Below are 24,913 nucleotides of genomic sequence, written 5' to 3'. Positions count from 1 at the left end.
ACAAAGAAACAGGACAAAATTGTCAATGGAAGATATAGAGTTCAGAACCACACTTTTAAGGTCTCTTAAGAACTGTCTAGAAGCCGCCGATAAATGTAGTGAGATCCTCAAGAAATCTAATGAGACCCTCGATCTTATATTGGGGAACCAACCAGAAATTAAGCATACACGGACTGAAATAACGAATATTATACAGACTCCCGACAGCAGACCAGAGGAGCGCAAGAATCAAGTCAATGATTTGAAATGCGAGGAAGCAAAAAACACCCAACCGGAAAAGCAAAATGAAAAAAGAATCCAAAAATGCGAGGATAGTGTAAGGAGCCTCTGGGACAGCTTCAAGCGTACCAACATCAGAATTATAGGGGTGCCAGAAGATGAGAGAGACCAAGATATTGAAAACCTATTTGAAGAAATAATGACAGAAAACTTCCCCCACCTGGTGAAAGAAATGGACTTACAGGTCCAAGAAGCGCGGAGAACCCCAAACAAAAGGAATCCAAAGAGGACCACACCAAGACACATCATCATTAAAATGCCAAGAGCAAAAGATAAAGAGAGAATCTTAAAAACAGCAAGAGAAAGAAACTCAGTTACCTACAAGGGAATACCCATACGACTGTCAGCTGATTTCTCAACAGAAACTTTGCAGGCCAGAAGGGAGTGGCAAGAAATATTCAAAGTGATGAATACCAAGAACCTACAACCAAGATTACTTTATCCAGCAAAGCTATCATTCAGAATTGAAGGTCAGATAAAGAGCTTCACAGATAAGGAAAAGCTAAAGGAGTTCATCACCACCAAACCAGGATTATATGAAATGCTGAAAGGTATCCTTTAAGAAGAGGAAGAGGAAGAAAAAGGTAAAGATACAAATTATGAACAACAAATATGCGTCTATCAACAAGTGAATCTAAGAATCAAGTGAATAAATAATCTGATGAACAGAATGAACTGTTGATTATAATAGAATCAGGGACATAGAAAGGGAATGGACTGACTATTCCTGGGGGGGAAAGGGGAGTGGGAGATGCGGGAAGAGACTGGACAAAAATCGTGCACCTATGGATGAGGACAGTGGGTGGGGAGTGAGGGCGGAGGGTGGGGCGGGAACTGGGAGGAGGGGAGTTATGGGGGGAAAAAAAGAGCAACAAATGTAATAATCTGAACAATAAAGATTTAATTTAAAAAGTAAAAAAAAAAAAAAAAAAAGAAAAAAAAAGCTAAAAAAAAAAAAAAAAAAAACAATCCATTCAATTCCTAACAATTTCCCAACTCCTGAGGGAGCTCTACAGCCTCCCCCAATTTCCTTGATATGATCTATCACAATACCCAAAGGAGCACTCTGAGTCCGTCCCATAATGTCCATCCAGTAAGTCCACAGAAAAAACATACAAACACAGAAAACTAAGAGGGCCCGAAAATACAGCCTTCCAACTCCATGGAAGCAAAACCAAAATAATCTCCCAACTCCATGGAAGCAAAAACTGAAAGCTAGACGAAGGCTGTGCGCCAACCTGCAGGAGCGACCCGCCTCGTCTCAGATTGAGGGGTTTCTACAGACCTTCCGACGCCGTGGAAGCAAAACTACACCCCTCCAGATGGAGGATCGAGGCATCACCCGACTCCTCCCACCCGTGATTCCCCCAGTGCGTCCACTTAGATCATTACGGGCAGTTACAGATTTCAGAAATGAGCTCGCACAGAACAGAACACACAACAACACAGGCACCTATTGCGGTCAGTCAGACTCTCCGGATCGGGGGTCCCTTGAGGGACTTGGGGACCACGGACGAGCCCGCAAATTTTATGCCCAGATTTCAAGATCCACAATAGACCAACAGGGAGCCAGCCGAGTCCGATGCAAAAGCAGAGAGTCTCTTATTATTATTACAGACCCGGGTCTGGCTCCCAGCCTCTACCGACACGACGGCGAGACGAGAGTGCCAGCACCGTGGGAAACAAAAGGTTTTAATAGGGGGGTGGAGTGAGGGGAGAAGAGATGACTGTGGGCCCTGCCGATTGGCCAGGTGCAAATCGGGTCTTGTTACACAGGATGTGGTCATATCTATGGCGCACACATCCCTTGATTGTCATTGGTTAGTTTAAAGAAGTCCTAGGTGTGGCTAGCAGAGTAGCAGAGGCTTGGGCTTCCAGGAAGAAGCCTTTGCCGAGCGCATGACCAAGGTAAGATGGAGGGCGTAGCCCTCTCCCTTCCAGTGTGCAGAAGGCAGCTGATCGATGTTACTCTCTCATCGATGTTTCTGGCTATCTCTCTCCCTTCCTCTCTGTAAAAAAAAATGAATAAAATATATTAAAAAAAAAAAAGATCGTAGTACATAAATTTTCCCTGTTCCTGTGTATAAGGAAGATGTTACAGGCCTCGTATAGTCACTGACCATTCTCCAGAAGGGTATGCAAAGGCATAGAATAATTCATAAGGCACAAGATCTCAGGAAATAGGAGCAAAGTTGGGTTAAGACTCCAGTTTATCCCGCCAGCAGGTGTGACTCAGTGGTTGAGTATCAACCTATGAACCAGGAGGTCATGGTTTGATTCCCAGTCAGGGCACATACCTGGGTTGTGGCAGCATCTCTAGTAGGGTGGGTGCAGTCAATAGATGATGCTCTCTCAACTTTCATGTTTCTATCTCTCTCTCCTTCCTCTCTGAAATAGATACATAGATATGGATATAGATATAGACATAGACATAGACATAGACATACATATACATATACATATACATATACATATACATATACATATACATATACATATACATATACATATACATATACATATACAAACTGCAGTTTAGAGATTTGCAGAAGTGTGTACCATAAAATGAGCCATTTCTGTTTCCAGATGAGCAAACAGGCACAGGTCTGGGGCATGTCCTTGACAAGCTCACACAGCCAATTGTCATAGGTGTACTTGGCTGCAGATTCAGTGGACTTGATATAATTGGCATCTCCTGCCTCCCAGGTTTCTATAAGGCAGGGTAAAGACTCAGAGAGGAATTGGCACATCACTGAAACTGTTCTTCACCATGGTCACCTCAATCCCTTCTCAAAACAAAGCAAAGGAAGCACTTACAGCCTTAGTTTCATTTTCACTGGCAGGAACTCTGAAGGCATCAGTTTCACTTTCCAGTTTCAGTTTTCACTGTGGTTTTCAAGTTATTGTTTAACAACACGCCCACAGTTTACCTTATTAGTCAGCTGTTTACCTCCTTTATATAGCCCTGCCCTGGGGCTGACATTTACCTGCAAATCTACAAGACAGGCTGGTCAGATCTCAGTGGAGCACATCCAGCTAACCAAAACACTGCAAACTCCTGCCTGAATTCTTAGCAACCATGAGGTAAGGATTTCTCTGCTTCTCTGCCTGTTTGCCTAAAGGTTTGGGGGAAAGGTTAATCATTATTATCTCGACAGACTTAGTTTCAGTGATGTCAAGTCTCCTCACTCTTCTGTTTGAGCATCTGCTTGTGGACTGAGTGTGTGTGTGTGTGTGTGTGTGTGTGTGTGTGTGTGTGTGTATACAGTCACACACATAGATAAATTGTTGTATTTGTTCAGGCATTTTCATTTTTGTTAGCATCGCCCTGAGGAAACTTACCTCATGTTAAAAAGTCCAAAGAAAAGGAGGGAAACAGGAAAAGAATTTCACAGGGAGAAGATGATCCCAATCTCGGAAACTATTTTCCACCAAACTCACTTCTGTCTGACATAGGGAGGGAATGGACAGTTTGTCTGGGTAGAGACATTGCTTTTAGCGGGCTCCTGGCTGTGGAAGAAATGCAGGACCCACACAGCTGTGTGGGCTGCGGTCCTGAGGTCTCTCAGATGCCTTGAGGGAAATATTGTGGGGATGTGGTGGGAGCAGCTCACTGCCTAGAAGACAAGGCCTTGCTCGGCAGGCTTCTGGTCTCACTGTCAGCACTGCTGAACTCCTTCAATCCAACTGGATTTCAGATCAGCAGATGACCTCCCTCCTGGGGAAGCCAGGTGCTCTGCAGACCCTGGCTAGCCTCCTGTCCCGGGGGCTTGGCTGCTGTTCACTGTATTGTCTTCTTTCAATAAAGGGCCTCATGTGGGAATTTCTATATTGTCCAAATGGAATCTAGATTCAAACACTCCCGGAGAGCAGCAAATTAAAAGAAGACATAAATCAATATTGACCTGTGAAATTCCCCTCAGTACTCCAGTGGGTAAACTTTTGAAGGGGCAAAAGTTCCAGAAAATGCACAATTACTGGCCCCAATCAATCCTCCACGCCTCCTTTGGTCCACAGAAAGAGAGGGCTGTCACTGGTAATTATTATTATACTATAAAGGTAGCCATCACTTCCTAAATGTTCATTAAATGCCAGCTGGCTTCTAAAATTATTGTGTAAATTATTGCGTTTCACCCTCAAAAGAAACGGTGAGGCAAGTACTCATACTGATTGTGCAATAATAAATCTTAGATTTTAAAATGTTGAGATCACACAGTTAATAAATGATAGAGTTGAGACATGAATCTGAGTCTCTATTCCACAACACCTTATTTAATCTTTAAACCAATGTTTCTCAAAGAGTACCAATGGGGGTTTATGAGATAAGTTCAGATAGCCTACTAATTAGCTTTTACATGTTAATGCTTTTGTGTGTTTTTTAACATGTACATGTACTAGAAAAGTATACATATATACTTTGAAGAATTTCTGTTCAGGTTAATAATATGGTTTTATTGTTGTGATAAAATACACGTAAGATAAAATCTACCATTTTAACTGATTTTGAGTATACAATTTTGTGGTATTTAGTACATTTGCAATGTTGTGCAACTATCACCAGTATCTACTTCAAGAAAATTTTCATACCCTAGCTGGTTTGGCTCAGTGGATAGAGCGTTGGCCTGTGGACTGAAGGGTCCCGGGTTCAATTCTGGTCAAGGGCACACACCTTGGATGCAGGCTCGATACCCAGGAGGGGGCATGTAGGTGGCAGTCGATTAATGATTCTCTCTCATCATTGATGTTTCTGTCTCTCTCCCTCTCCCTAATCACTTAATGTATATACATACATACATACATACATAGAGAGAGAGAGAGAAATTTTTCATCACTCTGAGGGGAAACTTCATAGTCATTAAGCAGTCACCCCCCCACCCATCCTTTGACCCAGGCCCTGGCAACTGTTAATCTACTTTCTGTCTCTATTGATTTGCCTCTTGTGGATATTTCCTATAAATGAAAACATGCAATACCTGGTCTTTTGTGACCAGCTTATTTCAATTAGCATAATGTCTTCAAGATTCATCCATGTTATAGCATGTATCAGAATGTCTTTCCTTTTTAAAAAAAAGATATTTTTATTGATTTCAGAGAGGAAGGGAGAGGGAGAGAGATAGAAACATCAATGATGAGAGAGAATCATTGATCGGCTGCCTCCTGCAGGCCCCCCACTGGGGATCGATCACAGAACCCGGGCATGTGCCTTTGACTGGAATCGAATTTGGGACCCTTCAGTCCACAGGCCGATACTCTATCTACTGAGCCAAACCGGCTAGGGCTCTTTCCTTTTTAAGGTTAAATAATATTCCACTGTATGCATATACCACATTTTGCTTATCCATTCATCCCTTGATGGACACTTGCTTTGCTTCCACCTTTTGGCTATTGTGAATAACGCTGCTATGAATACAAACATTCAAATATCTGTTCCAGTTCCTGTTTTCACTTCTTTTGAGTATATGCCCAGAAGTGAAATTGCTGAATCATATGGTAATCGTGTGCTTAATTTTTGAGGAATCATCACCATTTTCCACAGCAGCTGCCCCATTTTCCATTCCCACTATACACAAGGGTTGTAATTTCTTCACATCCTCACCAACACTTGTTATTTTCTGGTATTTAAAAATATAATAGTCATTCTAATGGGTGTGAAGTCGTGTCTTATTATGGTTTTGATTTCATTTCACTAACGATTGAAATTGAACATCTTTTTGTGTGTTTATTGGCCATTTGTATATCTTCTTTGGAGAAATTGTCTACTCTAATCCTTTTCCCATGTTTTTTTTTTTTTTAATTAAATCTTTATTGTTCAGATTATTACATTTGTTCCTCTTTTTTCCCCCCCATAACTCCCCTCCTCCCAGTTCCCGCCCCACCCTCCACCCTCACTCCCCACCCACTGTCCTCATCCATAGGTGCACGATTTTTCCCGCATCTCCCACACCCCTTTCCCCCCCAAGAATAGTCAGTCCATTCCCTTTCTATGTCCCTGATTCTATTATAATCACCAGTTCATTCTGTTCATCAGATTATTTATTCACTTGATTCTTAGATTCACTTGTTGATAGATGCATATTTGTTGTTCATAATTTGTATCTTTACCTTTTTCTTCCTCTTCCTCTTCTTAAAGGATACCTTTCAGCATTTCATATAATCCTGGTTTGGTGGTGATGAACTCCTTTAGCTTTTCCTTATCTGTGAAGCTCTTTATCTGACCTTCAATTCTGAATGATAGCTTTGCTGGATAAAGTAATCTTGGTTGTAGGTTCTTGGTATTCATCACTTTGAATATTTCTTGCCACTCCCTTCTGGCCTGCAAAGTTTCTGTTGAGAAATCAGCTGATAGTCGTATGGGTATTCCCTTGTAGGTAACTGAGTTTCTTTCTCTTGCTGCTTTTAAGATTCTCTCTTTGTCTTTTGCTCTTGGCATTTTAATTATGATGTGTCTTGGTGTGGTCCTCTTTGGATTCCTTTTATTTGGGGTTCTCTGCGCTTCTTGGACCTGTAAGTCCATTTCTTTCACCAGATGGGGGAAGTTTTCTGTCATTATTTCTTCAAATAGGTTTTCAATATCTTGGTCTCTCTCATCTTCTGGCACCCCTATAATTCTGATGTTGGTACGTTTGAAGCTGTCCCAGAGGCTCCTTACACTATCCTCGCATTTTTGGATTCTTTTTTCATTCCGCCCCTCCGGTTGGGTGTTTTTTGCTTCCTCGCATTTCAAATCATTGACTTGATTCTTGCGCTCCTCTGGTCTGCTGTTGGGAGTCTGTATAATATTTGTTATTTCAGTCCGTGTATGCTTAATTTCTAGTTGGTTCCCCATCATAACATCGAGGGTCTCATTAGTTTTCTTGTAGATCTCATTAAGTTTATCGGCGGCTTCTAAACAGTTCTTGAGAGACCTTAAAAGTGTGGTTCTGAACTCTATATCTTCCATTGACAATTTTGTCCTGTTTCTTTGTCTCCGCATTTTGTTATGCTTCCTTGGTGCACCCCCTAGTGGTCTTTGTTTGCAGTCTTATAGTTAAACCTTGATTGTTGTAGCTAATACCAGGGAGGGTTTGACCTCCAGGCCAAGTGGCTAGGAGAATCAGCTGTGTCTGCAGTGAGAGAACTTCTGTCCTCTAGGGAGGTGCTAATCTAGCCTTTGCCTGAGGCTATCCGGCAAATGCCTCTGTGCAGGGCTTGGGCGGGGCGGGTCGCACGGGATCAACAGGGTGGGCCGGAGAGAGCAGTTATGGCGGCTCTCAGTCCTGTCCCCAGGGGCTCTGCCTCTCTGAGTCCCAGCACACACTGCAAACCTCGGAGAGAAAGCTGCACTCGCTCTGACCGAAGCCAGACAGTCCCGCTTCTCCCGTTTGAGTCTGGGTCCCTAACGACTCGCCTGTATCTGGAGCTCAGAGTCTGGGACTCCCTCCCGATTGAAAACGCCAAACGCGCCCTCCGCCACCAGCCCGCTCCGCACACTCCGCACCTCAGAATTTGACTTCAGCACTACGCCTCCTCTGAGTGTCCATATGCATTTCTCTTTCCTCCTAGTTGTAGGACTTCCACTCAGCCAGCGTTCCTGTGGTTCTGGGTGATGTCCGTTCCGTCTTTTAGTTTCACTTTTGAAGTAGTTGTTCAAGGCAGCAAACTCTGGCGTTAACCTATGCCGCCATCTTGGTTCTCCGCCTTTTCCCATGTTTTAATCAGTTGTTTTTTTGTGTTTTTTTTTGATGTTCGATTGTAATTCTTGTATATATAATCTGCATATTAATACTTTATTAGATACATGATTTGCAAGTATATTTTCCCATTCTGTGAGTTTTCTTTTCACTGTATTGGTAATGTTCCTTGATGCACAAAAGTTTTAAATTTTGATGACATGCAGCAAACCTATTTTTACTTTTGTTGCCTGTGCTTTTGGTATCCTATCCAAGAAATCATTGCCAAATACAATGTCATAGAGTTTTTTCCCTATTTTTTTCCCCTAAGACTTCCATAGTTTCAGGTCTTACATTTAGGTCTTTGATCCCTTTTGAATTGCTTTTTCTTTTTTCTTTTTTGTATAGGCTGTAAAGCAAGCATGTCAAAATCGTGGCCGGTGGGCCATTTAAATAAATGAGGCATGTGGCCCATCAACTACGAGTTTGACATGCTTGCTGTAAAGTAAGGGTTTAATTTCATTCTTTTGTATGTGGATAATCAGTTTTCCCAACACATTTGTTGAAACACTGATCTTTCCCTATTAAATGGTCTTGGCACATGTGTCCAAAATCATTTGACAATTATTATGGTCTGAATTGTGCCCTCACCCCCAATTCATATTTGAAGCCCTAACCCCCAATGTGACTATATTTGGAAATAGAGCCTGTACGTGAGACCCTTGATAGGAAGGGCTGACTATAAGGAAACAAACCTAGGTGCAACTGGGCCCAGCCAGTTCAAACTGTGTTACTCAAGGGCCAACTGTAGAGGAACTCTAAAAAAAAATTAAAAAGTAAGGCAGGTATGTCCTTTCAAGGCTAAGCTATATATGTGAAGTGTCTTACTTGGCTTCGTTCCATTGGCTGTTTCTCACCTAACAAAGAAAATCTGCTTTTATTTTCATAGTATGAATGCTGATGAAGATCAGGTCAAAGCTAGGCTGGAACAGTTGAGATGTCACTTTACATGGAAATTGCTCATTGAAGACACTGAACTGCATGATTTAGAAAACAGGGTCTTTGATGAAATTGAGTTCCTAGACACAAAATTCAATGTGGGAATACACAACCTACTGGCCTATGTGAAACACCTGAACGGCCAGAATAAGGAGGCCCTGGAGAGCTTGAAAGAAGCTGAAGACTTAATGCAGGCAGAGCACGCTGGCCAGTCAGACGCGATGAAGCTGGTGACCTGGGGCAACTATGCCTGGCTGTATTACCACATGGGCAGACTGGCAGATGCCCAGATATACCTGGACAAGGTGGAGAACACTTGCAAGAAGTTTGCCGGCCCCTCCTGCTACACAATGGAATGCCCTGAGATGGACTGTGAGGAAGGATGGGCCTTGCTGAAATGTGGAGGAAAGAATTATGAACGGGCTAAAGCCTGCTTTGAGAAGGCTCTGGAAGTGGACCCTGAAAACCCTGAATTCAGCACTGGGTATGCAATTGTTGTCTATCGTCTGGATGGCTTTTACAAAACATCACACGTTGATGAGGCATTTTGTGTGCAGCCCCTAAAACGGGCCATCAGGCTAAATCCAGAAGATGCATATATTAAGGCTCTCCTCGCAGTGAAACTTCAGGAGCTAGGACAAGAAGCTGAGGGGGAAAAGTACATTGAAGAAGCACTGGCCAACACGTCTTCACAGACCTATGTCTTTCGATATGCGGCCAAGTTTTACCGAAAAAAAGGCTCTATAGACAAAGCTCTTGAGCTCTTAAAAAAGGCTTTGCGGGCAACACCTTCCTCTGCCTTCCTGCATCACCAGATAGGGCTTTGCTATAGATCACAAATTTATCTAATAAACAAAGCTGCAGGCTGGCAGCCTAGAGGACGGGATAGAGAAAATATCGACAGAATAACAAGATTAGCCATATCTCATTTTGAATTTGCTGTGGAACAAAAGCCAACATTTGAAATTGTTTATATCCACCTCGCCGATATGTACATACAGGCAGGCAACAATAGAAAAGCTGAAGACGCTTATCAAAAAGTGCTCTGCATGAAATCACTTGAAGAAGAAAACATGCAAGAGATATATTTCCGCTATGGTCGATTTCAGGAATTTCAAAAGAAATCTGAAGTCGATGCAATTATCTATTATTTAAAAGCAATAAAAATAGAAAAGCCATCATCTGTGCGAGATAGAAGTATCAGTGCTTTGGAGAAAGTGGTTTTAAGGAAACTTCAAAGAAACGCAGAAGACATGGAAAGCTTGGGCATCCTTGGGTTCACCTACAAACTGAAAGGAGAAATGAATAAAGCCCTGGAGTGCTATGAGCGGGCCCTGAGGCTGGCTGCTGACCGAGAACTCGGGGACATGCTCCCGAGGCGCTGAAATATGGACCACGTGGACATTTCATTTGATTTTACGTTAAGGTGCACTAATCATCTCTGCTTGCTGCTTTCAGAAACATGTAACTTTTGAACAATCAATCACTCAAGCCTGATTACATACTATCTGTATTCAAAAAAAGAATGAAGCAGAATATATATGTCTCTGTGTGTGTGAGATAGGAAGAGAGACATAAACCATTTCTCTGTGAATGTTATGTAACAGAAATAACAGTTTGTTAAGTAAATTTGTAGCAAATAAAGCACCGCACTTACATAAAGTAAAATGATTCATTCATTTGATCAACAAATAGTTTTCAGTGCTAGATACCAAATATACTATGGTGATGTAAGGAAAAATTCTTTTTTTAGACCCATCTTAGGGTTCTTGACTGGGGCCCCATAATTTAGACTAAGAAAGACAGAATAAGAAAAGAAAAACAAACAAAACTTGATAAACATGTGCATCTTACATATACATGGGAGTACCCAGTGATGAGTAACTCAAAGGTGGTTAGATCTTGGGCTTATATAGCATCTTAACAAAAGAATAATACATTTTCAGAGAAGTGACAAGATAAAGGAAAAGAACTTTGCGTTTCTAGGGTGACCAAGGTGACCCTCAAGGAGCAGGAGCCTGCAATAGTGTAGGTTGCAATTAGCAAGAACCTAGGCTAGGGCACATATCATTTACTTTACTACTGTGATAGGTGCCTTTGCCATCAATGTCTCCATTCTCATGATGCTGCTAGAGGTGAAACTGCATTGGAACTAAGGACCTCTAGCTATATCCTGCCTCCGCTTAGATTACCCACCATCAGTGTGAGTCCCCAGCCAGGGCAAATGTGATACAGACACCTCTACTGGAGTCCCATCCTCCAAGGAATATGCCTTCTTTGACATTCCCCTTGATCTCCATCCTTTCACGCTGGCCTCTTTCTGAATTCCAACACTGATTCCTCTGAATTCAACATTTCTTCTATCTAACTCCACCTCCTACCTCTTGAAGGCTGTACTGTGAAAAGTAATTTTTAAGAAATAGGCACATCTATGAAGGCATTATTCGTAGCAGTGATTTTCAGCTCAGGTTGGGGAAAGATAATAGGGAAGAGGAGAATTCTGCCCCTCAGGGCAAAAAGAAATTGAATCTGGCCAACTTCTGTAGACAATGTTGGTTGTCACAACTACAGAGTTTTACTGACATCTAGTGGGTATATAGAAAGATGCTGGGTAAACATCCTCCAATGCCCGGGACAGCTTCCTACAACAAAGAATTATCCAGCCCAAATGTCAATAGTACCAGGGCCAAGAAACTGATTTACAGAGTGTTTATTCTGAAACTTGAGGAGTATTTACCTATTACTTAAGTTTCATTTTCCCAAGCAGATCTTAGATCAGTTGCTAGGTTTCACTTTTCATTTCCTTTTTTCTGTAGTTGCTGTTTTTTACATGTTCATAAGAAGAAATTAAAAAAATATATACTTGATTTTTCCTAAGAATCTACCCAATCCAACAGTCTGTGAAAAAAAGATTGATATTCAAATTCCATCTAGTAATTTCAGCATGTTCAATACCCACTGATGGATTTTGTCTGTCAGAATTTGACTTTCTAAAACATATAAGTAGATAACCAGGAGGTTTTCTCCTTTGATTTTTACTATTGATTGCTTATTATTCATTCAAACCTTAATAAGGAAACACTGTCTCTTTGTCCAGCTACAGCTGAGAGAAAGGAAGGGAAAGAAGTAGGAACAAGGAAGAAAAAGCATGGTCAAGGCACTGGAAAATTTTCAAACTTTGGAGCTTTATTAAATTTTTCTACATCCTTAGTAAGAAGGAAATTCTAGGTTTATTTTTCTACTGACACCATTCAGTACCCTTCTAAAATGTGGTTTCATACTTAACATAAATATTACAATAGCCTACAAGCCACCACCATCCACATTACCTCTCTGATCTCATGTCTTAGAACTTTTCCCTGCTCTCTTCACTCCAACCACATCATCCGGGCTAGCCAACTATGTTCCTTCATGCATACTGTTTCCTCTGCCCGGCACACGCTTCCCTAACTGCACATCCACTCATTTGCTCAATTGCCACTTTCTGTGAAATCTTCCCTCACCCACATCTGTAACAAAAAAAAACCAAAACACTGAACTCCAACCCTCCCTATGCTTTTTTGCCATAGAACTATCTTTAAAAAAAAAAGTTTATTGATTTTTTACAGAGAGGAACAGAGAGTTAGAAACATCGATGAGAGAGAAACATCAATCAGCTGCCTCCTGCACACCCCCTACTGGGGTTGTGCCTTCAACCAAGGTACATGCCCTTGACTGGAATTGAACCTGGGACCCTTCACTCCTCAGGCCAACGCTCTATCCACTAAGCCAAACCGGTTAGGGCTATAGAACTATCTTATATATAATGAGTATTTTTGTTCTTTATCTTAATCTCGTGCACTAGAAAATAACTCCATAAAGGATAGATCCTTTGTATATTTAATTCATTGCTATTATCAACAGTGCCTGAACAACCTGTGGTTCTTATCAGTTGTCCGATACAATTTATTGAATGAATGAATGGATGGATGGATGTTTGAAGTCGAAGGGGACTAAAATTTAATGTGTGGATATTTAGCCTTTTTTGCTTAGATTGGCAATACCACCCCAATCTTTAGGATTGGGACCTTAGGAAGCACTGTTGGCATGGGCACAGAAGGCAAAACACTATACAATTGTGAGGGCGGGGCGGTGTATAAACTTCTCTACAAAGCTATTCAGCAGTACCTACTAAAATTTAAAATACATAGACATTTTGACCCCAAAATTAATCTAAATTTACCCGATGGAAATAATGGCACAGATGTGCACACATCATTGCAATGTTGTGTATTGCTTCAGTTTCAGCTTAGAATGCACAAAGCTGTAAAGAGTATCACTGCCACTCTTACAACAAAAATAACACTGAACTGCCTGTCATTTTATTACTATTATTATTTTTAAAAGGTTAATCTAGTGGCACGGGGACTCAGGGAGACCAAGGTCCAGAGGCCCAGCAGCAAATTTAACTCGAAACGACTCTGAGGTCCGCAAAGGTCCGCCTGCTCCCTCTCTCCCCCCCCCTCCCCACCCACCGCGAGGACAGGGAGGGGGGTTGCGGGAGTAGGGGGTCCCCCGTCATCCCTTCCAGAAGTTTCCGTTTCCTAGAGCTGGACTCCGCCTCGTGGGGGATCCGATTCCCTTTTCAGTTTTCTCTTCCCGCTCAGGCCCTGCCTTTAACAAAGACAAACGCCCAGGCTCCGACCCAGCTCTGCGGACGCCTTGCGGGAAGCGCGCGCCCGCCGCCCGCGCCCCCGCGCCCCCGCCCGCGCCCCCGCGCACAGGCACGCGCCCGCCCGTCGCCCCGCAGCGCAGCATCGCGGTCCTGCGGAGAGAGCCCGAGGGCACTGCCGCCTGCCTGCACGACCCGCGCAGCCCAGCCACCATGAGGTAAGGCCTCCCCCGGCCCCTCCACCCCCGCTCTGCCTAGGCCTTTGTTTCCCTTCCATTCCGCGTCCAGCGCCGCGCTGCGGCCCGTGGAGAGGCCGAGCACCCCGCCCCCCTCCGGGCCAAGCAGCCAGGCGCCCGACTGAGGACGCTCCCCGGGAACCTGGTCCAGGCCCCGGGCGTCTGGAATCGGGCCTGTCGGGGAGGGTCCCCGAGCGGACTCTGCTCGGGAGCCCGGGCCTCCCAGGCGGCTGCGGTCCGGCCGTGTCCGGACGATGCGCCCCGGAGGCTTGTCCACTCCCCGCGGCTCTTCTGGGCGGCGCCCGCGCTGGGGGCCCCGGGCCCTTCGGCGGGGCCTCTGCGTGGCGCGGGGCTCCCTAGGCCCGTCGCCGCCCTCCCGTTCCCGGGGCTGCAGCTGCCATTCCCTCATCTTGGCAGACGCCGTGTGGCCGCAGCCCCCGGCGGCGCATTGGTCTCCTCCTGCCACGTTGCCTTGCGGGTTTCGGGGTCTGAGCGCCTCCCTGCCCGCGAGCTGCCTTTGCGCCACGGATGGATTGGTATTGTTCCACCCGACCCGCTATTTCAGGAGGGTTTCTTTATCCTTGACTGCTGGGTGGTGACGGCGCCTCTCCCTCGCCCCTGCCCTGGGCGTGGTGGGTGAGCCCGTCGCGTTTATAGAGCCGGGGAAGGAGAGGTTACGATCCTGGACGCCCGAAGCAGATAACCCTTTGTTCTGCTAGTTGGGTGACCCAAAGCAAAGTTGTTTAAACTCTGTGAGTCTGTTTCTTATATGTCGAAGATGAATGGCATCCATCTCATAGGACTCATAAGTAAAATAATAATAATAATAAGTCCCTAACCTCTAGCATTTGTAAGGAGGAAAAGGGTGTGCACTGGACATGTGTATGCAGGGACGGGGGAGAGGGGTGGACTCCATTGGGGAAGTGAGATGGGCTCCCAAGGACAGTGAAAGACTGCTTCTCACTGGGGGGAAAAAAAAAAATTGCTGGAAAGATAAATGTTGCCTCTTCAGGCACAGTAGCCTCTCTCTGCCAGCTTTCCAGAGACAAAGTTAAAATATTAAGTTGACAACGTTTAAAAAGGAAAACTTCTCATGGCCGGCCAGATGGGCCGAGCGCGCCGGCTGAATGCCCCTTGCAGATCTCACATCCACATGCGTAAGCCCAGGCAGCCCTCCGCATTGTCTTGGGCTGCGGCGGTAGAAACCCTCAGAACAGAGGCCAGTGTTCATGTTAGTCTATGGGGTGGGCAGGGGGCTGTTGGGCTCAGATGGCAGTGAATCTGGGCAGGCTGGTAAGGCCCTGGCAAAACTGACCCATGATTTTGGTGCAGTTACACCAGAGAAAGGAACAAGTACTATAGGGGAATCATACCAGGTCTTCCAGTGAGAGATGCCAGAAACAGTGCAACACCTATTTTCAAAATCCAAACATAGAGCCAGACAGAGAACATGCCAAGATATAAAGACAAATGGAGAGGGAAGACTGAACTGGGAAAAGTTTGGAGCCAGTAGCAGAAGGGAAGAATTAGAAGGGATTCCTTCATCTGAAATTATGCTAAGCCTACACCTCTGGACAGCCTACAGAAGCTGCCAGTATGTAAGTTCGTTCATTCATTTAACAAATATTTATTTATTGAACTTCTATTATAACTGGAATAATAGATGCTAGGGACACAGACATAAAAAAATAAAATTAGAACAAGGTCCCCATTCTCATGGGGCTTACATTTAAATGAGGGAACTAGACAAATAGTATATAAATGAGTAACCAACATAATTCAGAAAGTGGTACGAGCTATAAGGAAACTAAAGCAGTGTAGTGGCCAAAGAAAAGGGTCTAGAATGGAGGAGGCTATTTTAGATAGCTCTGCCTCAGCAGCCTCTTAAATAGTGAATATTTGAGCTGATTTACAGGAGATAGTCACTCAGAGATTTAGGACCAGAGCATTCCAAATAGAGTAAAAACAACAGGTGTAAAAGCCCTAGACCTTGGTATGTCACTACAGAAAGAAGGTCACTGTGAATGAGGAGGGAGAGTAGTGGGAGAGAAGGTTGGATGGATAAACATGGCCACCTTCTTTAGGGAATTGTAGGATATGGCTGGATGAGTATCTAAGGGTGTTGGAAGTCATTTGGAGATTTTAAGACTGACATAATCTGGTTTATATTTTCTGAAGTTTGCTAGTTACTATATGGGGACCAAGAGTAAAAGCAGGGAGACCAAATTTTTGTCCCAGCTCAAAGGAAAGGTAATTGTGGTTTATACTAGATAAATAGCAGTGGGAATGGAGAAAAGTAGGTGGATTTGAAATGTATCTGGGTGGTAGAATTAACAGGACTTCCTATTGGATTTGGATGCAGGTTGAGAGACGAGGAACCAAAAATTATTCCTCAGTTTTGACCTGTGGAACTAAGAGTTGCCAAACAAGGTGGGGAAGACAGGGGAGAACAGACTGAGGGACCCAAATTTCTGTATTGGATATGTTTATTTGAACTAAAAATGAGATAAGTCTGGAATTCAGAGGAGAGATCAGAGATAGAGGAAATACTTGGGAAGGGCATCAGCTATACAACAGCAAGTCTTTAATTGGATTGTTCGGAAAAGTATTTTAATTCACTTATCTTAATAATGATAATTATATCTTTGTTAACTAAGATTCTTGCACTTCCTTCAGATCACCTTTAGCACATTTTTGCCCAGCTCTCTTGTTGTTTGAGAGAATCACTGATTGTCTTTAAATAAATATATATCCCTGCCACTCCCTATCTGAAGCACTTTGTGAAGCACAACCTGGTGAGAAGTAGCCCATCTCAAAACAATTCCAACAAAGTTCAATGTTTTGACCTTTAGGGCTCATATGTGAAATTGTTATTTGCTTAACCTGAGACCTTTATCTGGTCTATTTTGCCAATGGTCAGTCACACAAACCTCTTACCTGCTCAATAAGCTTCTCTGAAATCCCTTCTTGTTCTCTTTAGGTACTCCTTCAACGAAGTGAATTTTATATACATTAGATATATCCTATGTTTTAAAGAAAACTATTCTATGAAAAGCAACCCTCCAATTTGTATAGGAGAAGTGGTATAATATTATGGTTGAAAGGCATAGCTTTTGAATCAGGTAGAACCAGGTTGGGATCTTGGCTCAGGCACTTTATAGCTGTGTAACTTTAGACATGTAATTTAAACTCTCTGCCAGTACTCATCATAAAATTGTGAAAATATTATTGATTTTAATATGTTTTTATTGGTTTTTAGAGAGAAAGGAAGTGAGAAGGATAGAGAAATAGAAACATCATCAATTGGCTATCTCCTGCATGCCCCCTTCCCTACTGGGGATCAGCCCTGCAACCCAGGCATGTGCCCTGACTGGGAATCGAACCAGCAACCTCTTGGTTTATGAATTGATGCTCAACCATTGAGCCACACCAGCTGGGCAAGAGGTTTTTATAAAAATTACTGTAATTTATATAAAATGCTTGGCACACTGCCTGGCATGTAGTAAACCTCCAGTGAATTGTAGTTTTAGTTATTTGTTTTTTGAGTACTCATATAATTCTAGACAGTATATTATAAATAGTATATATTTATTCTGTTGAATTGCAGTAAACCTGGTGATATGCATAAAGTTGTTGTTTTTTAAAAATATTTTATTGATTTTTTTACAGAGAGGAAGGGAGAGGGATAGAGAGTCAGAAACATCGATGAGAGAGAAACATCGATCAGCTGCCTCCTGCACACCCCCTACTGGGGATGTGCCCACAACCAAGGTACATGCCCTTGACCAGAATTGAACCTGGGACCCTTGAGTCCGCAGGCTGACGCTCTATCCACTGAGCCAAATTGGTTAGGGCCATAAAGTTGTTTTTAAAATATATCCTTGTTTGTCATTTAATTTAGCTCTTCACCTTAAATAAAATAGCAGAAATTTGAAGTTAAATGAGAGCTCTAACCTTTTAGGCTTGAGGCCTTTTTACCCATTAAGCCCCAAGGTCCACTGTTTCTTCACTGTTTCATACCATAGCTACCAGTCCTATGTGACAAGTTAAATAAAGTAAGTAAAACAAAAATTCAGTTTCTTCATTATACAAGCTGCATTTCAAATGACCAGTGGCCATGTGTGGCTAATGTTTACCATATTATAGAGCACAGATAAGAATATTTCCATCATGGCAAGCAGTTCTATTGGAAAACTCTAGCCTAGACCTGCAGTCACTAAAATGTGGGATCTGTATATACGGTATGTGTATATTTATATACACAAACAGAGAGAGAATAAATGTGAAAAATTATAAAAATGGAAATTAATAAGCTAATTTAAACATCTACTAGATAGATTAAGTCAATTTTAATATTTACATTTAGTATTTATAAAAATTGGAAGACATTTCATGGAGTAGTATTTAGATTATGTGCCCAGACCGGAACCAACCTCACAACCTTTTGGGGATGATATTCTAACCAACTGTGCCACCCATCAAGGGTTGGTTTTATTTTTTTAATCACTACTACTAATTGTGCAATTAATCCAGTTCTCTAATTTTTCTGTCACTTTTGCCTACTAGGATGGCCCCTTTCCAATTCCTAAAGACTCAGTCCAATTCATTTTAATCTCATATTTGACTCAAAGCATTCTCTCCTCCTTTCCAACCCCAGCAAACACCACAATAAGTGCCACGAAGGACAGGAAAATGTGATAGACTAGACTTCAGGATGACTGGCAAGGTGGGGGGGGGGGGGGTGCAGCTTTTATCTAAGGCAGTCAGGCAGCTCTCTTCAGAGAGCTGAGATTTGAGCCAAAGACCAGAATTACGAGAATAAGTAAGCCCTGAAACTCTCTCAGGAAGAATAAGGGAAGAAAAAGAAGGTACAAATGCCCTGAGATAGTACATACTTGGCATAAGAAATAATAAACAATAAGGATTTTTTAAAGGCCAGTGTGGCTGGAGTTCAGTGTGTGAAAGGAAAGTGGTACTAAATGAGGCCAGAGAAGTAAACATGGGCTGGAGGTGAAGGACATAGCAACCATGGTTAGGAGTTTCGGGCTGGAGATAAAGATTTGAGCATTATTAAAAAATAGCTTCACTTCTGCTTTGTAGTCCGTCTTTCTCGCAATTCAGGTGACATCTTCACTTGAGTGTCTAACACACATCTTCAAATTAACATTTCCAAATAGTCCTCTTGATTTATTCACTCAGCTCCTGAAGTCAAAAGCATAGCAATCATCCGTGCTTACCTCGTCGCCTCATGGCCCTCTTCACACCCAGTTCATCAGAAAGACCTATCAGTTCTGCCTCCAAAATCTAACAATGCAGAACTCACTAACCCACTGCTACAACCTGAGTGGAGGCTTGCGTAATCCCTCCTTGGATTACACCAACAGCTGCCTTCATGTCTCTTTTAGGGAGATTTGCTCTGGCCATGCTACCCATTTCCTGCCAGCCACCCCATTTCCCTCTCCTGCTTTATTTTTCTCCTTAGCACTATCATCATCTTACATACTCTGTATTTTCATTTATTTTCTTTGGTCTTTTTATGGCACATCCCACCCCCTGTCAGAATGTAAGCTACATGAAGTCAGAACTATTTTTCCTGTTGTGTTCACTGCTGTAGCCCCAGCATGAGCAGTGTTAGGCATATAGCAGGCTCTCGATAACTATTTATTGAGTAAATAGCTTTTGCACTAGTTTCCCAACTTCCTCTCTTGACCCTCTATCGTCCATTCTCCACAGAGCACCCAGAACGTTTTAAAGCTTAGCTCAAACATTTTCCTTTCCCTACTTAAAAATTTTTCTCCAGTGGTTTCTGCAATTAGATTACAATTTAAGTCAGCTGTCCCTGCCTACTACTTCTCATCTCCTACTACTCTCCTTTTCATCTATGCTTCAGCCACACTTCCTTCTGTCCCCTGAACACTGCCAAATTTGTTCCCACATCAAGGCCTTTGTGCTTGCTGGTACCTCAGCCCAAACCAAGGTTTCTCGTCTCAGCATTGTTGACATTTTGAGTTAGATCATTCTTGGTTTTGCGGCTGACCATTCCTTCTGTGGTGACAAACGAAATTGTCTCCACACATGACCAAAGGTCCCCTGGGAGTGAAAATCAGCCTGGTTGAGAAGCACTGGCTTAGACCATTCTGCCCTCAGATCCTTTATGACAGCCTCCTTTTCATTGTTGGGCTCATACTTCAAATGCTGCTTTTTACAAGGGCGATTCCTTAACAGTCATAACTAAAGTATCCCCCCACCAGCAGCAGCACTTACTCCCATTACTCTGATTTTCTTCTTCTTAACACTGATTTCACTCTGGAATTATGTTGTCCACTCATTTGTATACGTGCTTATTTTCGGTCAACACCTTTTGTTCCTTCCTTTTCCAGAATGGAGTTATCGTGAAGAAAGGGCCTCTTTCTAGCTAGTTCACTGCTGTATCCACCACAACTAGAATACTGCCTCACACATATGATGTGATCAATAAGTGTTCACTGATGGAAAACTACTATAGTTCCCATAAACATTTATACAAATACATATTTACACTGTGCATACAAGGGGGGTCCTGTGTGCAGCAGAAAAGGAAATATACACTCAGACACACTGTACACTGTTCATTCCATAATGAGAGCAGAGAAACCCTAAGTAATCTTTTCTTACATTTCTTTTTATGTCTCTGAAACTTACGCTTTCCCCCATCTTTTGGTATGCCTGTTTCTGTGCCTTTTCTCTCTGTAAGCTTTCCTTCCTCCCTCCCTCCACACCTTCCTTCCTTTCTTTGCAAAAATGATAGATTTGTGTGGTTTCTCTGTCTCCTTCAATGTATTTCTTATTTCTCACCCACTTTTTTCTCTTCCTTCATTAATAATATAGAGATGAAAATTTTATATTAATTATTGACTATATATATTTATTGTTCTTAATTTTCAAGGCTAGTAAATAAAACATTTAAATTCTCCTCTCTAAAAATTGGTGGTTCTTGTGGGATAGTGACTGCCAAAAGGAAATACTCTGTAACATAGAAAACACTATCATCTCCAGAATTTTGCAATAAATAATGAGAATTTAATGAAATATTTTTGGGACATAACTGTACACATAGGAATCTAGTATAAAGTTATAGTAGCCTATGATTTAACTGTAAGATCAAATAAAAGATAAAATTGGTTATTAAGAAAACAGTAGTACTATGGTTTAAAAATTGTTTCCTTTGTTCAAATATTAAAAAGAATTTTATCTTTTGACAGTGAGCTTCCTAAGGACTCCTTGAAGACCATTCTGTTGGAGTTAGAATGTCACTTTACCTGGAATTTACTTAAGGAGGACATTGATCTGTTTGATGTGGAAGATACAATTGGGCAACAGCTTGAATTTCTTACGACAAAATCCAGACTCACTCTTTATAACTTATTGGCCTATGTGAAACACCTAAAAGGCCAAAATAAGGATGCCCTAGAGTGCTTGGAACAAGCAGAACAAATAATCCAGCGGGAACACTCAGACAAAGAAGAAGTACGAAGTCTGGTCACTTGGGGAAATTATGCCTGGGTGTATTATCACATGGGCCAGCTTACAGAAGCTCAGGAGTATACAGACAAGGTAGGGAACGTCTGCAAGAAAATGTCCAGTCCTTTTAACTACAAATTGGAGTGTCCTGAGATTGACTGTGAGAAAGGGTGGGCACTTCTGAAATTTGGAGGGAAGTATTACCAAAAGGCTAAAGCAGCTTTTGAGAAGGCTCTGGAAGTGGAACCAGACAATCCAGAATTTAACATTGGTTATGCCATTACAGTGTATCGGCTGGATGATTCTGACAGAGAAGGGTCTGTAAAAAGTTTCTCTCTGGGCCCTCTGAGGAAGGCTGTAACCCTGAACCCAGATAACACCTACATTAAGGTTTTCCTGGCACTGAAGCTTCAAGATGTACATGCAGAAGCTGAAGGGGAAAAGTACATTGAAGAAATCCTGGACCAGATATCATCCGAACCTTATGTCCTTCGTTATGCGGCCAAATTCTACAGGAGAAAAAATTCCTGGGACAAAGCTCTTGAACTTTTGAAAAAGGCTTTGGAGGTGACACCAACCTCTTCTTTCCTGCATCACCAAATGGGACTTTGTTATAGGGCACAGATGATCCAAATCAAGAAAGCCACGCGCAACAGACCTAAAGGCAAAGATAAACTGAAAGTTGACGGGCTGATTACATCCGCTATATTTCATTTCAAGGCAGCTGTGGAACGAGACTCTATGTTTGCATTTGCCTACACAGACCTGGCCAACATGTATGCTGAGGGAGGCCAGTATAGCAATGCTGAAGACATTTTCCAGAAAGCCCTTCGTCTGGAGAACATAACTGATGATCACAAACATCAGATCCACTACCACTATGGCCGCTTTCAAGAATTTCACCGTAAATCAGAAAATACTGCCATCCACCATTACTTAGAAGCCTTAAAGGTCAAAGACAGATCATCCCTGCGTACCAAACTGACAAGTGCTCTGAAGAAATTGGCTACCAAGAGACTTGGTCACAATGCGTCAGATGTGCAGAGTTTAAGTGCCCTAGGGTTTGTTTACAAGCTGGAGGGAGAAAAAAGGCAAGCTGCTGAGTATTATGAGAGGGCCCAAAAGATAGATCCAGAAAATGTAGAATTCCTTACTGCTCTCTGTGAGCTTCGACTTTCCACTTAACTACATACTCCAGGAAATCGATTTTAAAGCTCTTCTCTTTATTTGGGGTTCTTATACTTTTATTATTTTAATCCATTCATTACAGAGACAGTTTTTATTGAGTCGTTATTGTGCACCAGGCATCATGTTAAGTACTTTATATACATTATGATGAATCATTTGTTTTCTACTTTTGAAAATTAAAATACTGTAATTCACTAAGAAACAGCAATGTTCCAGCTGTTTTAAACTTAAAAATGACATGGCCATTATGACTTTATACCCTTTATGTCTGCTGTTTATAATGATATTCTGATTAAGTTTTGTCAAATTTCCCATAATACTCACTTATGCAGTGAGTATAATCCTACATAAATCTTTGACACCAAGGTCAGGAACACGGTTTCAGGAATGCAAAATTTTATAGATAAGGTCTTAATTATGTAACTTACAAAAGGTAGAACCTTCCAGTTACAGATGTCCTGACTTCAATGAGGATATTTAACCATCAACCTAAAGAATCCTCTTTGTTGGAAGAAAAAAGTTCATAATAAAAAATTTGTCATCTCTGATGACTCAATAAAAAAAAAAATTAGAACGTGAGAAAAAAGTATTATGTCCTAATATGTTCATTAAGTAGCTAGAAATTATGAGAAATTATGAGAAAATAATGGATAATGGAAAACCATTAGTCTCAAGTTTCTCTGGTTGTTTAACTAGAAGAATATGCCTAAACTGAATCTAGATTAAATTTATTTTTTCCAATTAGAATTGCAGTATTTTTAGGTTACAATCATTGAAATAGAAAGCAGACCAATTGAGAAATTGGGAATAATGATAAGCAAATGCCTAAAGTAGAAGTCCCTAACCTATATCCCTAGATTACCAAAATTTCAATGATTTAGTTTTAGGTCTGGACTGGGCAGAATTCTCATACTCCCAATTTCTGGCCTTTGGTTAATTGTTTTAGAATTTCAACTTACTTCTGTGAAGCTATTTCTTTTATCTGAAGTTTTCAGATTGACATGCTTTCCTGTAGATCATCCAGTAATAGGTAACCCCGGCTTTTAGTTTTAATATTCACCTTGAAGGGTCACTGTTGAAGGGCTCTTATCTCAAGGGGTTTTTAAAAATATCGTTATTGTTGAAAGTATTACTGATGCCCCCCTTTTACCCGCAATAACTTCCCCCTCCCCCCACTCCTGCCCCTCCCTAGGTTGGGATATTGCTAAAAGTGGCTTCTTTAAGGTTATTTCTTTGATTATGTTTACTACCAGTATTAGTGGAAAAGTGTGCCATGTGATTTAATTATACCTCCAATGTAATTCTTAAAACTAATGTGTATGTGTATGTGATTTACTTTTTGTTGCTATTTTTATTTTTATGGTTTTGATTATTATAAATGTAGTGAATTATCAATGTAAAATTTCAAACAATGCAGAAGTATATGACTTCAAGAGCACTCCCCTTACCCTATTCCAATCCTACACCCTCAAGGTAAACTGTTAGCAATTTGATATGTATCCTTCCAGATATGTTTTTCTATGCATATTCAAACATACATATATACTACAGTGTATCTCATGATTAAATTCTTTTTAATGTTTGTTTTACTCAAATCACTTCTGTTTTTGTTTATTTCATTGATTGTATTTGTTTATTCAAGAAGGAAGAACAGGAAAGGGAATGATCTTTACTCAAGTATTTTAGAAATTCAGGACTAGAATATTTTATTTTGCAGAAATCATTTTCCCTTATTGGGAATAAAGTAATTAAGGTTGTGCTCCCAAATAGGCACTTGACATTCAATAAAATAGTTATGGTATCAAAACAAAGATATAACTATAAGCCTCTATATTTAAATATTAGATATTAAGGTCTATGAAATGATTTTAAAACTCATTAGATATTAAAATATTGAAATATATAAGAAGTCATAACATGCTAAGAAAGTATAAAATCAATATATGAAAAGCACAACTATAAATACTGAACTAAAATTAATATGTTTATAATAACTAAATTTTGTCAATTTTACTTCCTAAAATTCATAACTATTTAGAAATTATTTCATAGACTCTTGGGTTTAAAAAAAACCTCAGAGTTCACTTTTATCAATTAACCATAAAAACTTCAAGTTTTGATGACATGAATTACCTTCCTAAATGATAATTTCATCTGCAGATAGTCCTTATTCTTAGAAATGTATTCCTCCCATTTAACTGGAGTTATGGCCTGAAGTTTACACATTTTAGTCTGTCTTTAGGGACTTCAGAGATCTATTTTTTTTTTTTTTTTTTTTTTTTTTAGACAAAGCAAAAATGTGCCCAGGGAAGTGGTTGTAATTGCCCTTTGGGTTGATTTGACCCCAAGTCTCCAAAGTGATCTTGGAAACTATTTTATTGAACGGTAAAGCTATGCTACCAGTCTCACAA

General features: G+C 41.4%; 3 protein-coding genes across 3 annotated transcripts in view; 2 read left to right on the top strand and 1 right to left on the bottom strand.

Annotated features, from left to right (window-relative positions):
• Positions 1 to 2,344: 2,344 nt before the first annotated feature.
• The window catches only part of SLC16A12 (solute carrier family 16 member 12), a 96,984-nt gene continuing 74,415 nt past the window's right edge, over positions 2,345 to 24,913 (bottom strand). Inside the window, exon 7 of the mRNA XM_036336663.1 lies at positions 2,345 to 2,667. Coding sequence (XP_036192556.1) covers positions 2,639 to 2,667 — 29 coding nt within the window. The 3' untranslated portion in view covers positions 2,345 to 2,638. The remainder of the gene's footprint in view (positions 2,668 to 24,913) is intronic.
• Positions 3,212 to 10,650, top strand: LOC118669978 (interferon-induced protein with tetratricopeptide repeats 1-like). Its single transcript, XM_036336664.1, is given in 3 exon segments — positions 3,212 to 3,363; positions 8,878 to 10,283; positions 10,286 to 10,650. Coding segments are annotated over 3 exon segments (1,467 nt in total). The 5' UTR covers positions 3,212 to 3,358; the 3' UTR covers positions 10,342 to 10,650.
• On the top strand, positions 13,488 to 24,097 carry IFIT5 (interferon induced protein with tetratricopeptide repeats 5). The gene is made up of 2 exons (XM_036336665.1): positions 13,488 to 13,796; positions 21,056 to 24,097. The coding sequence occupies exons 1-2, from the start codon at positions 13,792 to 13,794 to the stop codon at positions 22,497 to 22,499; spliced, it is 1,449 nt and encodes a 482-aa protein (XP_036192558.1). The 5' UTR covers positions 13,488 to 13,791; the 3' UTR covers positions 22,500 to 24,097.

Source organism: Myotis myotis, unplaced genomic scaffold (assembly GCF_014108235.1).
Source record: "Myotis myotis isolate mMyoMyo1 unplaced genomic scaffold, mMyoMyo1.p scaffold_m19_p_15, whole genome shotgun sequence".
Classification (NCBI taxonomy): Eukaryota; Metazoa; Chordata; class Mammalia; order Chiroptera; family Vespertilionidae; genus Myotis; species Myotis myotis.
This window is presented reverse-complemented; position numbering and strand designations above follow the sequence as displayed.